The 13,940-nt window shown below is 41.8% G+C and overlaps 1 protein-coding gene across 2 annotated transcripts in view; it reads right to left on the bottom strand.

Annotated features, from left to right (window-relative positions):
- Positions 1-13,940, bottom strand: part of DYNC2H1 (dynein cytoplasmic 2 heavy chain 1) — a 6,555,988-nt gene that overhangs the window by 3,631,746 nt on the left and 2,910,302 nt on the right. For both annotated transcript variants that reach the window (XM_044072582.1, XM_044072581.1), the window contains one exon: positions 3,404-3,627. In XM_044072582.1, the coding sequence (XP_043928517.1) occupies positions 3,404-3,627 (224 nt within the window). The remainder of the gene's footprint in view (positions 1-3,403; positions 3,628-13,940) is intronic.

The following is a 13,940-nucleotide window of genomic DNA, read 5'->3' as shown; positions in this document are numbered from 1 at the left end:
GTTTACCCGTAATTTCTCAAGACTTATTCTGCTTTTTGCTAAAATCAGGCAAGGAGTTAGAGAATCACTTAGAAAACTGAAAAGGAGGGGTTGAAAAATAACTGAATCAGCTTACCCCTTTCATCACACTTTTTCATCAGCTCTGCAGCAGAGGGGCCAAAAACTAAACTTCTACCCAAAGTGGAATTGAAATCTCATTTTTATCATCATCTTGGAGGTTCTGAGAATAAAGCCATGCAAACCTCATCAAAACTGTACCAGTGGCACACAAAGATACACACACACACTATAAACACTGAGTTGACCTGTGAAAAAAAGGAAAATTATTTAAAGCAGAGTTTTCTTCACAAGAAGAAACTGCCGATAAATCATTCCTCATACTTTCACAATTCGTTACAACAAACTAACACAGAGCCCGATGATTCAAATTTCTGAAAATCAAAGTTTCAGAAGTATATGCCCTCCCCCCCTAAAAAATAAAAACAAACAAAAAACTTATCAGTAGTTTTCCCATTCTTATCAGAAAGGGTAGGATTGGAATAAACTAAATATTTATCAGCAGTGGGATCAACTAAAGCTCTAGCTGCTGGGTCAGGTTTGGGAACAGTGTGGATAAAAACTTTAAAGACTAAGGAACATTATACATCTTGTCTTTTTAGGGGCAGCTAGCTGACTATGAGGAAAACTTCAGGTTGTAACACAAACATCCTCTAAAGCAGACAGGACAGGAGGAATGGGTGCAGGTTGCATAAAGTCTTTTTATACAATTCATAGTATTTGCTGAGGGATGGAGAAACCTCAGTGTTCTCCCAATGAAAACACTGGTACATTCTAGCGACAATCTCAGAGAAAGAGAATCCCAAAGGGAAAATCAGAAACTAAGCTTTCCTCCAAGTCTGAATCAGAAATCTGAAGAGAAAACTGTATATATGCCCATTCATCTTCCTTTTTAGATTTAGAATCTTGAATCTCTTCAGGAAAAGAGAGATCCCTCTTTCTTTTACCACAGACTACTTTACAAGATGTATCAAGAGCTCAAATTAAACCCTGAGCCAGACTAAGGAAACATCTCGTCTTATGCAAATTTGAGGAGGAGTAGACACATGCTTAGTTTTCTGCTTCTTTTTGACAGGGAAAATGGGTTAATCCTGTTACTAATGGCAACAGCTGCTTCCTCAGGGACTGATGCAGCTTTCTGACATAACAGGGAAGCCTTCCCTGTTCCTTCTCCCAAGACCGAGAAGAGCGACTCTCCCTTGCCCGGTGTGGGAACTCCAACAACCACAGAGAACATTTCTAGCCCCCCCGGTCTACACTGGCATTATGTGATACACGACAGAAATTCAGGTAAAAGATGAGCGGTTTGAGGTACAACAAATGACCCCAGCCGAGTCACCCACCTGCAGGCTGAGGCAATTGCTAGCTTGCTGTAGTGTCAAATGCGGTTTGCTTAACTTTTTTTGTGTGTAGTTGGAAGAAAGACAGACCATGAGACTGACAGTTTGTTCCATGCTCAAGCCTAAAATGGTGCCTGTTTTCCGGGGAAGACAAGCAGCAAATGTCAGTAAAAAACCTGATGTCTTTACAAGTCACTTTTTTCACAGGAAAAACAAAACATAGTAAAAAGCACTTTACAACACTTTGCCAGCTCGAAAAAGGGAAAATAAACACATTTTCCACAGAAAAATAATTTTCAGTCACTTTTTAAAAGTATGATATAGTCTTGTGACAGACAATTAAAATACAAAACTCCTAGCTTCAAAATAACTTTCCTGTAGAAGAAAGTGAGAAAACCCCAATAATATTTAGAAAATGGAAGTTTTTTCCCCCAAAGGGAACTTGTCTGCCCAGCAAAGGAAAAGCACCACGTCGACTGTCTATCTTCAAAAGTCTGAGAGGAGCATACTCCGGTGCCAGTGAAGATGTGATGGGCTTTGCGCCAAAACTTGTCTTTTAGTCAGCTCAGCTCAAGTTGCTTGACAGTTTGCAAGCATGGAAGGTTCTCTGAAGCTTTGGAAGCTAGCCAGCTGTTATACCCTTGGCAGGATGTAACCCATAGAGCTAAGTGATCAATATGATGAACATATTAAAATAACTAAATTAGTTACATTTGCTGCTCCCAGGGGATGTAAAAATTTAATGTATGTATCAGATGCTGTTCGTTTTTTAAAGGGGAAAACCTTAGATGAGTCATATGCAATCAGTCAGCAGTGAAAATGTGTGGAGACTGCAGAGACTAGTGCTGTGAATGTGTTGCTCTGGTTGTGTTATGGGAAGGATGATACATGTTGGGTTAGCACACAATATTAAGGTGGGTGGGGGGCAGTCTGCTCACAGCAAAGGGGCAGCTACAAGAGCCTCTTTTAGTAGTAAAGTCTGGGTGTGTCTTGAGAAATCTTTTAGAGAGAGCTTAATCTCAACACAACAGTTTCTGGGTGACACCCTAAAAGGTCTAAGTAAAAAAGCTCCTACTCTTAGTGAGGACCTCACAATCTGGAGAATAACTAAGCATAGGACAAACAAAGCAGAGGTGAAACAGTGTGGTTGAACTGGGGAGTCCATACCTCTCAACTATACAGATTTTCTCAGAAAGCCCAGATTTCTGCCTCATATTTTTGTCTGTTTCTCATACAATTGTGGTTTTCTGGCAAATCACTATCAAATTACTGAGGGTTAAAGTCAGAATATAATGACAGCCATTTAAGTGTCAGACTTTATACTGTTCAGAAAATTAATGCGTATGCAAAACCTGTAATTACATCAATTTTCTAAGTTTGTAAGAGCAATATTTAACATGTGTCCACATTTTTGGGTCATTGTCCCACTATTATTGATGGCTTTGTCCAGATTTCTTGCTCTAAGCGGTTGAGAAGCATGCTGGGGACCAATCTGCTGAATTATGAAATGTATACTCTGAATCACACTCATGACCTCAGAGTTCAACATACTCAAAAACACACCCAGCAAACAAGGAGGCAATTCCTATGGATAAATGATCAACCTTCCTATGAAGTTTACATGAAATGATTATTCTAAGATGAGAGCTCTGTTACCCATCAATCCCTAGTGAAGGCATGATAATGACAATTAGCTTATCCTTGCAGAATCTACTTTTCTCCCTTATGATAGGCAACTTTGTTCCATAGTTGCTTACTGAAAGGAATGTCAGGCCAGAAATGCTGTCACTGCTGAACCATTTCATTCAATGCCAGTTAACTTTCTAGTTATTCCTTCTAATCGAGTGGTGTTGTAAATGACAAAAACAAGTCAATATGAAAACAGTCTTACTCAGCAGTACGGTATTTACTCACTATGTTTTATCATAAATTCTATATTAAAAAATCAGTTTTCCTTACACTGGTGAACAATTTTCTAGTTGCTAAACATAAATAAATCATGTTACCTTGCTAGATTAAATATTGCCACTAATTTTCTTCCAAGAATCTGAGCATCCTTAAATCCCTCAGAGTACAGAATTACTTCAGCTATGAGCTCATTATCAGGACTGGACATAGCAACTGGACGGAAAAGCTGCTTGAGGTTATCTGGCAATTTCTGTCTACCACCATAACCCTTTCCAGCAGGATTCATTGTAATGAAAATTCCTGAATTAGGATCAAGCCCAACCTAAAACACAAAAAAATTAAATTCTCAGCAACACCTTCATTAGCGGTTGTACAAAATAAGACTGTTTTCACACAAATCAGACATGCAATAAAAATATCAAGTATCATTATTTATCATAAAGGGAAGGTAAAACAGTTACAAATATAGTGCAAAGGAATAAAACCTAGAAGCCACCTCTGAAAAGCTGGATCTGAGCAGAATATCAAGATGCTGAGGAAATGGGTAGAGAATGGAGTGGTTGTAGCAACCAGCCAAGGTTGGTTTGCCTGTCGCAGGGTAAGGTTCCAGCAAAGCATTATTGCTGTATTAAAGGAAAGATCAAACATCAAATTTGCCAGAAATTCATCGCTACAGTTCTATCAAGCAATACAATGTACTTTAACAGGGTCCAACCTTGTGGAAGTACACACATGAACTAATACCGAAAGTTCTAATCCAGCACTGTAATCTTTGTTCAACCTCAAAACAACAAGGAAAAAAGACAAAAGAAAAAGCCATTATGAGCAACCAATGAACTGCTTTGTAGTCCCCAGACCTGGAGATAATTGGGTTCTCCTTTACCCAGAAGATAAAAACGTAGTCTGGGTAAGTAAGCCAAACATTTATGTTGATGGGATGAAGGAGGCTTCAGCACACACAATGATGGTCAGAGTAGCACAGGGGCCAACAAATAATTTGCATATAAAAAAGCTACAGGGGATATAAAATAAAATACACAGGCTTCACACATGACAGGACAAATGTCAATTTCCAATAAAACACAGTTATTCAAGTATGATCATCATACACAGATTAGAACACTCACATATGTCTAAATATAAGGATTGCTAATAGTGGAATTCAGAAATACCTGGGTTACAGCCAAAGGAAGACATGAGTCTTCCAACTAGGCCTTCTCAACAGTCAGGCATCCTTACAGAAGAAACTACAGTTGTATAAGTTGAACTTACCACAACAGTAGATGTTTGAATGATTACTGCTGCAGTAGCCTTAGCTATATGGGTTATATCTCGTCAAGGATAACATCCAGCCAACTTCCAAAACTTTGGGGTACCTTCCACATGCCCATACTGTCAAGAAGCTTGAGTTGAGATCAATAAAAAAAGAAATTATGTACACTCACCACAACGTTCCATCTGTATTGTCAATTTTTCATCTCTCCTCACATATGGGTTCAGATCCGACTCGGCCATTACGAAGCTCGTGGCAGCCAAAACATACCTCCCCTTACACACAGTGCATCTTTCCCCATCACCTCAGATCTTGTTTGCTAGAATTATCCCCATAAAAAAAACAGGAAGTGAACTTTAGTCTAAATTATTTTAAGGAGACCACTTCTGGAGTACTGGAGATAATAAAAATGTCCTGAAATATTGCTTCCCGTTCACCCAGAAAAAACAAAAGTAAGGGGCTGGAGGGAGGAGATGTGAGTAGAGAAGAAAAATCAACACTACAGATAGAACGTTATGGTGAGTACATAACTTCTTTATCTGATACTGTCAATTTTTAATCTTTTCCTCACTATGGGACCAAGTCCCCAGTTTCCTTTAAACCCAGGCGGACTCATGGGAGGATATTTCTCAGAACCATCAAACCAAAGGAGGATTTTCCCCTGGAGACCAAATCCAACTTGTAATGAGTGATAATGGTATGATGATTGGCCCATGTGGCTACTGCACAAAACTGGTCCATGGAGTCAATAGTCTGGAAGACTGTGGATGTGGCCATGGCCCCGGATGAGTGAGCGCAAATAGGTTTGGAATGATTTATACCTTTTGTGGTGTAAATAAAAAAATGCAATCAGACAGCCATTTTGATAAAATAACTTTTGATACTGGAAGGCCTCTCCTAGGGCCTGCGAAGGCAATAAACCATTGACTTGCTTTCCAAAACTCTTTAGTCCTATGCAAATAGAAACATAACAGTCTATGAACATCCAACAGATGTAAAAAGAAGTTATGTACCTACCATAACATTCCATGTTAGTTGTCTTCTTCTCGCCTTCTTTCTTGCTGGTTGGTTTGGAGCCGATCCTCGGCTCCGACTCGGCCATCTTCAAAAGCTCAAGAGCTGTTTACTGGCTCGAGGCCTCCCCATATCCCATGATGCCTGGCGCTAGATACCCAGATCTCGTTTGGTAAGTTTAACTGCAGACATAAAAAGGAAGGAATCCTATCCTATAATGCATAAACCCTACCAGAGAGGCTACTAGGCAGAGAGGAATAGCCAGAGAAGACTCAGCCAGTGAAAAACCATAAGGAACTCTTCTTGGTCTACTAGGATAGGGGGATGGAGGGTGGGACGCAAGAAAGAAGGCGAGAAGAAGACAACTAACATGGAACATTATGGTAGGTACATAACTTCTTTATGTTGTCTATCTCGCCTTCATTCTTGCTGGTTGGGACAGCGTCCCTAGCACCTAAAATCCTGGGTGGCTCATCGGAACAAACTCTTCAGAACAGTGGAACCAAAATCAGCTCTGCTCCTGGAAACCACATCCAACTTATAATGCGAAATGAAAGTATGTGGGTTGGCCCGCAGCACAAATAGATTCCATGGGCAACCTAGCCTGAAAGGCCACATAAGTGGCTAAAGCTCTGGTGGAGTGACCTTTTGGTTTAACAGGCAATTCTTTATTCCTCAGTTGATAGATAAATGTGATGATAGTAGTCAACCACCTGGATAAGGTTACTTTTGAAACTGAAAGACCTTGTTTACCCTCAGCATAGGAAAGGAAAAGCTGGTCCAATTTTCTGATGTTCTTAGTTCTATGCAAATAAAAGCGTAGTTGCCTGTGAACATCTAACTGATGCAATTTATATTCTGCCCTGTTGGAGTGGTTGGGAAAAAACACAGGAAGGTCAATGGACTTATTCACGTTATTCTCAGAAGAGACCTTAGGAAGGAAGGATTAGTCCTGAGAGCAACCCTGTCATTGTGGAACACTAGGTACGGAGGACGGATACAAAGAGCCTGAAGTTCCAAAACTCTTCTGGCTGAAGAAATTGCTACCAGAAAGAGGGTTTTCCAAAATAAAAACTTCAAAGAACAAGATGCTGCAGGTTCGAAGGGGGGCAAAATTAGAGAAGCTAGAATCAAATTTAGATCCCACGGAGGTGTAGGATCTCTCACTGGAGGCCTGAGCAGAGTGGTCCCTTTGAGAAAGGCTTTACATAGCTTATGAGACATGCTATTATTTTCTGACAGGCCAATGTGAAAATTTGAAATTGCAGCTAACTGAACTCTAATTGTAGCGGAAGCGGACCCAGCATGAAAGAGTTCCGCAAGAAATTCCAAAATGTGGTGTACAGGGGCTGAAAAGGGGTCTATACTCTTAGCCTCTGCCCAGGAGGAAAAACGTTTCCACTTACTAGCGTAAGTTTTTCTAGTCATAAATTTGTGCAATGATAAAATAATTTCGCGCACAGAGGGGCAGATATCAGGAAACCTGGCTAAAGTTGGAAGTGGAGCAACCAAGCAGTGAGCTGGAGAGATTGCAGGGATTGGTGCAGCCAGCCCAATTGATGGATCAGAAGGTCTGGAACTGGGTCCAGAGTCCAAGGCTACTCGAGAAGATGATGATGCAGGAATCGGAATCATATTTGTCGAGGCCAGTAAGAAAAATGAGGATCATTTTGCAGCCCAATATGGTAGCTTTCTGTATTAGCTTCGGGATTAGGGGAAAGGGAGGGAATGCATACAGAAGTCCCTGAGGCTAATCGTGGACTAGAGTGTCTCTGGGGGAATGTCCAGGAAGTGGAAGGAAAGAGAAGAAATTGCTGCATTTGCTGTTGAAGGGGGTGGCAAAAAGGTCGCAGCAAGGTTGGCCCCATTTGCGGAAGATTTGGTCCGCCACTACCTGATTCAGAGACCACTCGTGAGGTATGAGAATTGCTCTGCTCAGCCTGTCTGCTATGACGTTGGATCTCCCAGGGATGTGCGCTGCGATCAGAAACCGTTGGGAAGAGAGCGCCCACTGCCAGAGTCTGAGTGCTTCTCGACATAGGGGGTAGGACCTGGTTCCGCCCTGCTTGTTGATGCACCACACTACTGACATATTGTCCGTTTTAATTGCAATGGTCCCGGTAGGAAGACAGTCCTGAAGAGCTTGCAACGCTAAAAGCACGGCCCTCATCTCCAAGACGTTTATATGCAGATGGTCCATCGTCCTGGACTCCTTGTTAGGGGGGATGGACAGATGAAGACGTTTCAGCCAACTCCTCCTTTGTGGCCACTGCTACCACCATGGCATCAACAGGAACACCTTTTGTCAAAAACTGTTTATCCTGTGGTGCAGTTATAAATTTAGCGGGTCTTCTGGGGGTCGGTTCCACTGTGTCTGGAGTTGACCACACCTTCCGAGCCACCACAGACATCAGTGAGTCGAAAGACGGAGACACCCAGGAGGTGGAAGGTCGGGATCCAAACGCATCCAGGAATACTGACTCATCCTCGGAAGGGCTCAGGGTAGTCCAGTTCCCCCTCTGCCTAATTATCTCAAGGATGTCTGAGAAGGAGACATCTTCTGAGGGGGATCTCGGGGACCCTTCCGAATCCTCTAAGTCGGTATCTGATGTGACAGACTCAGGGAAGTCAACATGCTTCCTCTTGCATTTCTTCTTATGAGGTGGCTCCTCTGAATGATCAGGGGAGGCCTCAGAAGAGGAAGATACACACAAAGGTGTGACCTGGAGCGTTGGTTCCCCTGCTTGGGGTCTGCAGGAGGGGCCGAGGCAGACGCAGACACCATAGGGGGAGGAGCCGATGGGGATGATTGTGGGGCTGACTCAGGGGCCAGCACACTCCTCATGACCTTGAAGGCGTCCCTGCTCGGATGCTGAGAAAGCTCCGGTTCTGAAGAGATCAGAATCCCTCTCCGCACCGAGGGGTAAGGCTCCGAAGCCGATGTAGGAGCCGAGCTCACCTGCGCCGAAGCTCCAAGGGGGAGAACGGGGTCGGACAAGGGTCCGATGCCATTTGCCCCCTCGGAGCTGACGAGGGAGTCTCGGCGCCCAGATCCCTCCAAGGACGGTACCAAGGAAGTGATTGGAGCTGACGACGGAACCGAAGGAGAAGGTATTGGTGCCGACGGTTCCACGACTCGAACCCCAACAATCTCTGGCTCCAAACTCAAGGGAGGAGTCGGAGGAGGAATAACTGCAGACATGGATGGAGCCGACCCCTGATGAGGGGGGGGCTGGACAACATTTTTGCTAGGGCCTGCGATTTCAACAGCCTACTGACCACTCTCTCCACATCGTGATCTGAAAGCCTTGATGACCGAGAAGAGTGGGAGGACTGATGAGTGCACTCCGACTGGAGCAGAGGAGACCTCTGAGCCAATGAGCCAAGTGTATCGACTCCAGGGAGGGAGACCTAGATCTCTTTCGACTCCCCGACGGCTCCGAAGTGCGTGTCGGAACCGACTGGGAGGCAGGCACATCGGTTCCGGCCAGAACCGAGGCAGAAGGAGTAGCTTCACCCAACGACAGCTCCCAACTGGGAGCCTAAGATTTAGGTGGCTTGGAGGACTTCACGGGCTGAGCCTTAGCTGGTAAATCCTCGGGCTTAAGTAAACCCTGTAGGATTAACTTATTCCTATGCTCCCGCAGGACTCTTGGACTGAAAGCATGGCAAACCGAACAAGAGTCCTGCAAGTGCACAGCGCCCAGACAATAGACACAAGAAGTGTGATCACCTGTCAGAGACATCTTCTGACAGCATGAGTTACACTTCTTGAATCCGGACACCTTAGTATCCTTGGACATACCTAAGGAAGGAACACCAAATGCAATATACAAAGATTTTAGGATATAATAACTCTCTCTCACACACAAAGTTACCACACCCAAAAAACAGCCAAGAAACAGACACAATATCCTATGCTGCCAACAAACAAATAAGACTAAACTAGGTAAATACTATTTTATTTTATTTTTTTTTTTAAAGGAAAAAAGGTTAGCCACTAACTTAAATGGCTACTTAAGGAAGAGAGTGAGGGGGGAGGGGAAAACTCTCTAACTAAAACGAGTTTTCTGAAGTGGAGGGGAATTCAGGTAAGAAAAAAATAATATAGGTACAACAAAGATGTCCTAACAATCTACACTAAAACCCTAACAGTTTTTGTCAAAAAACAGATAAAACAATGAAAATATACGACCTGAGCCAGTAAGACAACCTCGCAGCAGAAGCGGAAAACGAGATCTGGGTATCTAGCGCCAGGCATCATGGGATGGCCTCGAGCCAGTAAACAGCTCTCGAGCTTTTGAAGATGGCCGAGTCGGAGCTGAGGATCGGCTCTGAACAAACCAGCAAGAATGAAGGCGAGATAGACAACTTAACATAACATATTCACCTTTGCTGCTGAAGTCAGGAAAGAAAACAGGCAAATGTATTGCTTGATTAATATTTGTTTGCAAAACAACTTTGGGCAGAAAGGAGGGGTTGGTACGCAGAGAAAAATTAGATATGGGGGCTGGGAAGTTAGTCCCTGGGTTTCTGATATTCATCTTGCAGATGCAATAGCCATTAGAAAGATAGTTTTCCAAGATAGAAATTTAATATCACAAGTTGATGCAGGTTCAAAATGGGGGCTGAACAATTAGACATAGTACCAAATTAAGGTCCCATGGGGAGAAGGACCCTTGTGAGGAGGCCTTAACTACAGGGTCCCTTTTAAGAAGGCTTTGCAAAGTTTGTGCTCCATTATTAAAAAGGTGGGCTAAATATTCTAGAACAGAGTGAACAGGTGCTATGAGGGGGATCTACATTATGCTGTTGAGCTCAAATTACAAACTTCTTCCATTTACAACTACAAGGTTTTTTGAGTGGATGACTTATGAGAAGACATCAAAATATGATGGACCAGTGAGGAAATCATGGGTTGTTTGGCAATCAATGGAACTGGAGGAACCAAGCCGTTGGCTTGAGGTTGTGAAGGTTGGGATGAATCACTGCTGTCGGATGTGCAGAACGTCTGGAACAGGCTCCAGGATCAAGGATTCCTTCTGTAGACAAGGCCAGAGGAAGAGAAACCAGATTTGTGGAGGCCAATTGGGACAATGAGGATTACTGTTCTCTTCAACCTATTCACTTTCTGAAGGAATTTGAGAATCAATGAAATTGGGAGAAAGGCGTACAACAGACTGGGAGGCCAATATTGTATGAAAGCATCCCTCCAGGACTCCCTTGGTAGGGGAATTAGGGCAAAGCAGCTGCTGCATTCGTTGTTTAGAGAAGATGTATAGAGGTGTTAGCAAGGCTGACACCATCTTTGCAAAATGAAGTCTGCTACTGCTTGTTGAGGGATGATTTGTGAGGCATGAGGCTAGATCTGTTCAACTTGTCCACTATAACAATGGACTTTCTCGGAATGCGTGTTGCTATAAGAAAGTGGTTGGATTAAATCATCCATTACCACACTCTGAGAGCTTCTTGACAGAGGGTATAATTTGGTTCCTCCTTGCTTGTTTATGTACCAAACCACTGACATGTTGTCTGACAATCTCCACTGTTCCCAGAGGAAGAGCAGTGTGAAATGCCTGCAAAGCTAGAAGCACTGCCTTCATCTCCAGGATGTTTATGTGCAGATTGGCTTTGTCTGTAGACCAGGTTCCTTGGACTGTTTTTCCCATATAATGCCCCCCCACACACACACCATCTGGGAGGCATCCGTGCTCACCATGGCCTGTGGTTGAGGGGGAACAAAGGGTCGCCACCGTCTCAGCTGTTCTGACTGAATCCACCATGAGAGGGTCCTTTTGCATGTGTCTTTTATGATAATTTGGTGAGACATCGGTTGGTGGATAATTCAGCACTGGGCAGCTAGAAGCCACTGAAGTATCTGCATCAGAAATCTGGCTAATGGTTAAAGGTGGTTATAAGCCCAATTTGAGTGTTAAAGAAAATGATATACTCAAAACCTTGAGAGCTAATAACAACATTAGAATCATGAAACCTGATAAAGGGGGAGGGGTGGTTATAATGGATAATATTGTCTATGAAGGAAAAATGAATGAAATTTTAATGAATGAAGATGGATATAATAATGTATCAATCAATTAAGTGAATATTGCCTATAATAAAATTGATATTTTTTTAAAAGATATGTTGTATGAAGTGCTATATGTTAACCAAACTATCAAAACCATCAATAAAAAACTAGGGTCACTTTACAGAATAAAAGCCTTCCTAACCCCTCCAGCTAAAATTGCCATAGCTCGCTCTCACCTTCTTTCAACCCTTCTGTATGCATCCCCTCTACTCTCGAATTTGAACAAGACTGTCCTTAAACTCTCAATTTGCTACAACCACATTGCCAGGTTTGCCACTGGGCTGCCTTTTAGGACACATCATTGCATCAATCTAAATCAGCTTGGTTGGCTTGAACTACCTAGCCTAATCCAGTATAACCAACTGATTATGGCCTATAAAATCCTCTGTAATCCGGACAATACTCCTGCACTTAAAAATATTATCACCCCCCTATAACAATCCTAGACCGCTTCGATCCTCTAACAAACTACTAATTCAGACTAGCAAAATTAATAACACAGCCGGTGATTCTCTCTTTGCAAACTCTGTAAGTAGATCCTGGAACTTTCTTCCAGCTGATATTACCTTACTTTCCACCTTAGGTCAATTTAAAACTAGACTCAAACAACATTTGTCACTTAACTGGCTATGTCAATGTATCAAGCCTGGCTAACTCGAATGTGTAAAAATCTGTTAACCAGTTTACTGTGTAATTTAATTTAATCCTGACTTGTGCTCAGGACTAACTGTAACCTGTGGAACTTGTTTAACTTGCTTACTTATGTAATCTCTGTAAATAGTCTGTTTGTAATATGTAATGCTGGTATTATGTAATGCTGTATCTGCTTACCCTTGGAGCTTTTCTCCCTGGCCTCCGCTGAAAATGGACATGCATCCAGTCGGACTATCCCGGTCAACAAATGTAAAATAAAAAAATAAAATAAAAAATATGATAAAAAAACTTATGATTTTTTTAAAGGTGGATAAACCAAGGGTACCCAATATTTTTGGGATTCCTAAAACCCATAAAAATGAGTTTAACCCCCCCCCTTTGAGACCTATTGTCTCTGCAGAGGGTTCTAAAACTCATACCCTTGCTAAGTATATAGACACCAAGTTGAAGGATTTATGGACTAAGAAAGAATCCATTTTAAAAGATTCTTGGGACCTTCTCAAGGTCATCACCGATGAGTTGTATTGTGATGATTTAATATTTATTACTATTGATATCGTCGATTTGTTTTCTAGTATACCAAATAACCTTGGGATGGAAATGTTTGAATAAATAGTGTTTCAGGAAGGTGCATTATCTCACAATGATAAAATTGTATGTGTTTCACTGATGGATATAATTCTTAAAAATAATTTTTTTAAATTTTAGTGGAGAATTTTATAAACAGGTTAAAGGAGTTGCAATGGGGGCGGCCTGTGCCCCCACTTATGCCAATCTGGTTTTGGCTAGAAGGGAGGAACAATATATTCTTAAAACAGAGTTTAGAGCTTTTTGGAAACTGTATCGGAGATTCTTGGACGATATATTTTTTGGACAGGTGGGCTCGAAAAGCTAGAGGAATTTAAGATATATTTGGGGGGAAACTACTAACTTTTTGAAATTTACCTTTAATGTCTCCCAGGATAGCCTTCAATTTCTAGATGTGGAACTCTACAAGTCTAATGGTAGGTTTGAAACCAAAATTTATAGGAAACCCACGTTTTGCAACTCCTTTTTGCACTATGAAAGTGCACATCCTTACTTTTGTAAGAAAAACATTGTGAAAGGCCACTTTGTTAGGGGAAGTCGGATGACCACCCTGGAAACTGATTTTTGGAATGAATGTAATTTATTAAACAAAATGTTTTGAGAGAGGTTAACCCCAGGAATTTATTAATAAAATAAAAGAAGAAGTGGTAGAAGGGAGAAAATTTAGATTTAAGCCTATTAGTGGAAGTAATATGCAGATTGATTCAGACCTAGCCCCATCAGTTGTTTCTGAATACACCCCTGATTATAGACAAGCCTTAGTCTTGGAATATAATGCATTTAACAATAATGTTAATAAGAAAATAGTTCAAAAAGAGTGGACTCTGTTCACTGAGTTGACAGACCTGGATCAAATAAACAAAGGGGATTGTAAAATTGTTTATAAGAATTCACAATCCTTTAAAAATTTACTAGAGTATTGGGCTTCTGGCAAGTTTAATAGAACAAGAAAAGGGACCTATAAATGTGGGTATTGTCCACAGTGTGTCAGTATTATAAATACTGACAGAATTTATTT

This window comes from Protopterus annectens, chromosome 5.part0 (assembly GCF_019279795.1).
Source record: "Protopterus annectens isolate FY-2018-M chromosome 5.part0, PAN1.0, whole genome shotgun sequence".
Taxonomy (NCBI): domain Eukaryota; kingdom Metazoa; phylum Chordata; order Ceratodontiformes; family Protopteridae; genus Protopterus; species Protopterus annectens.
Note: the sequence above shows the minus strand (reverse complement) of the source record. Positions and strands in the feature narration are given on the sequence as shown.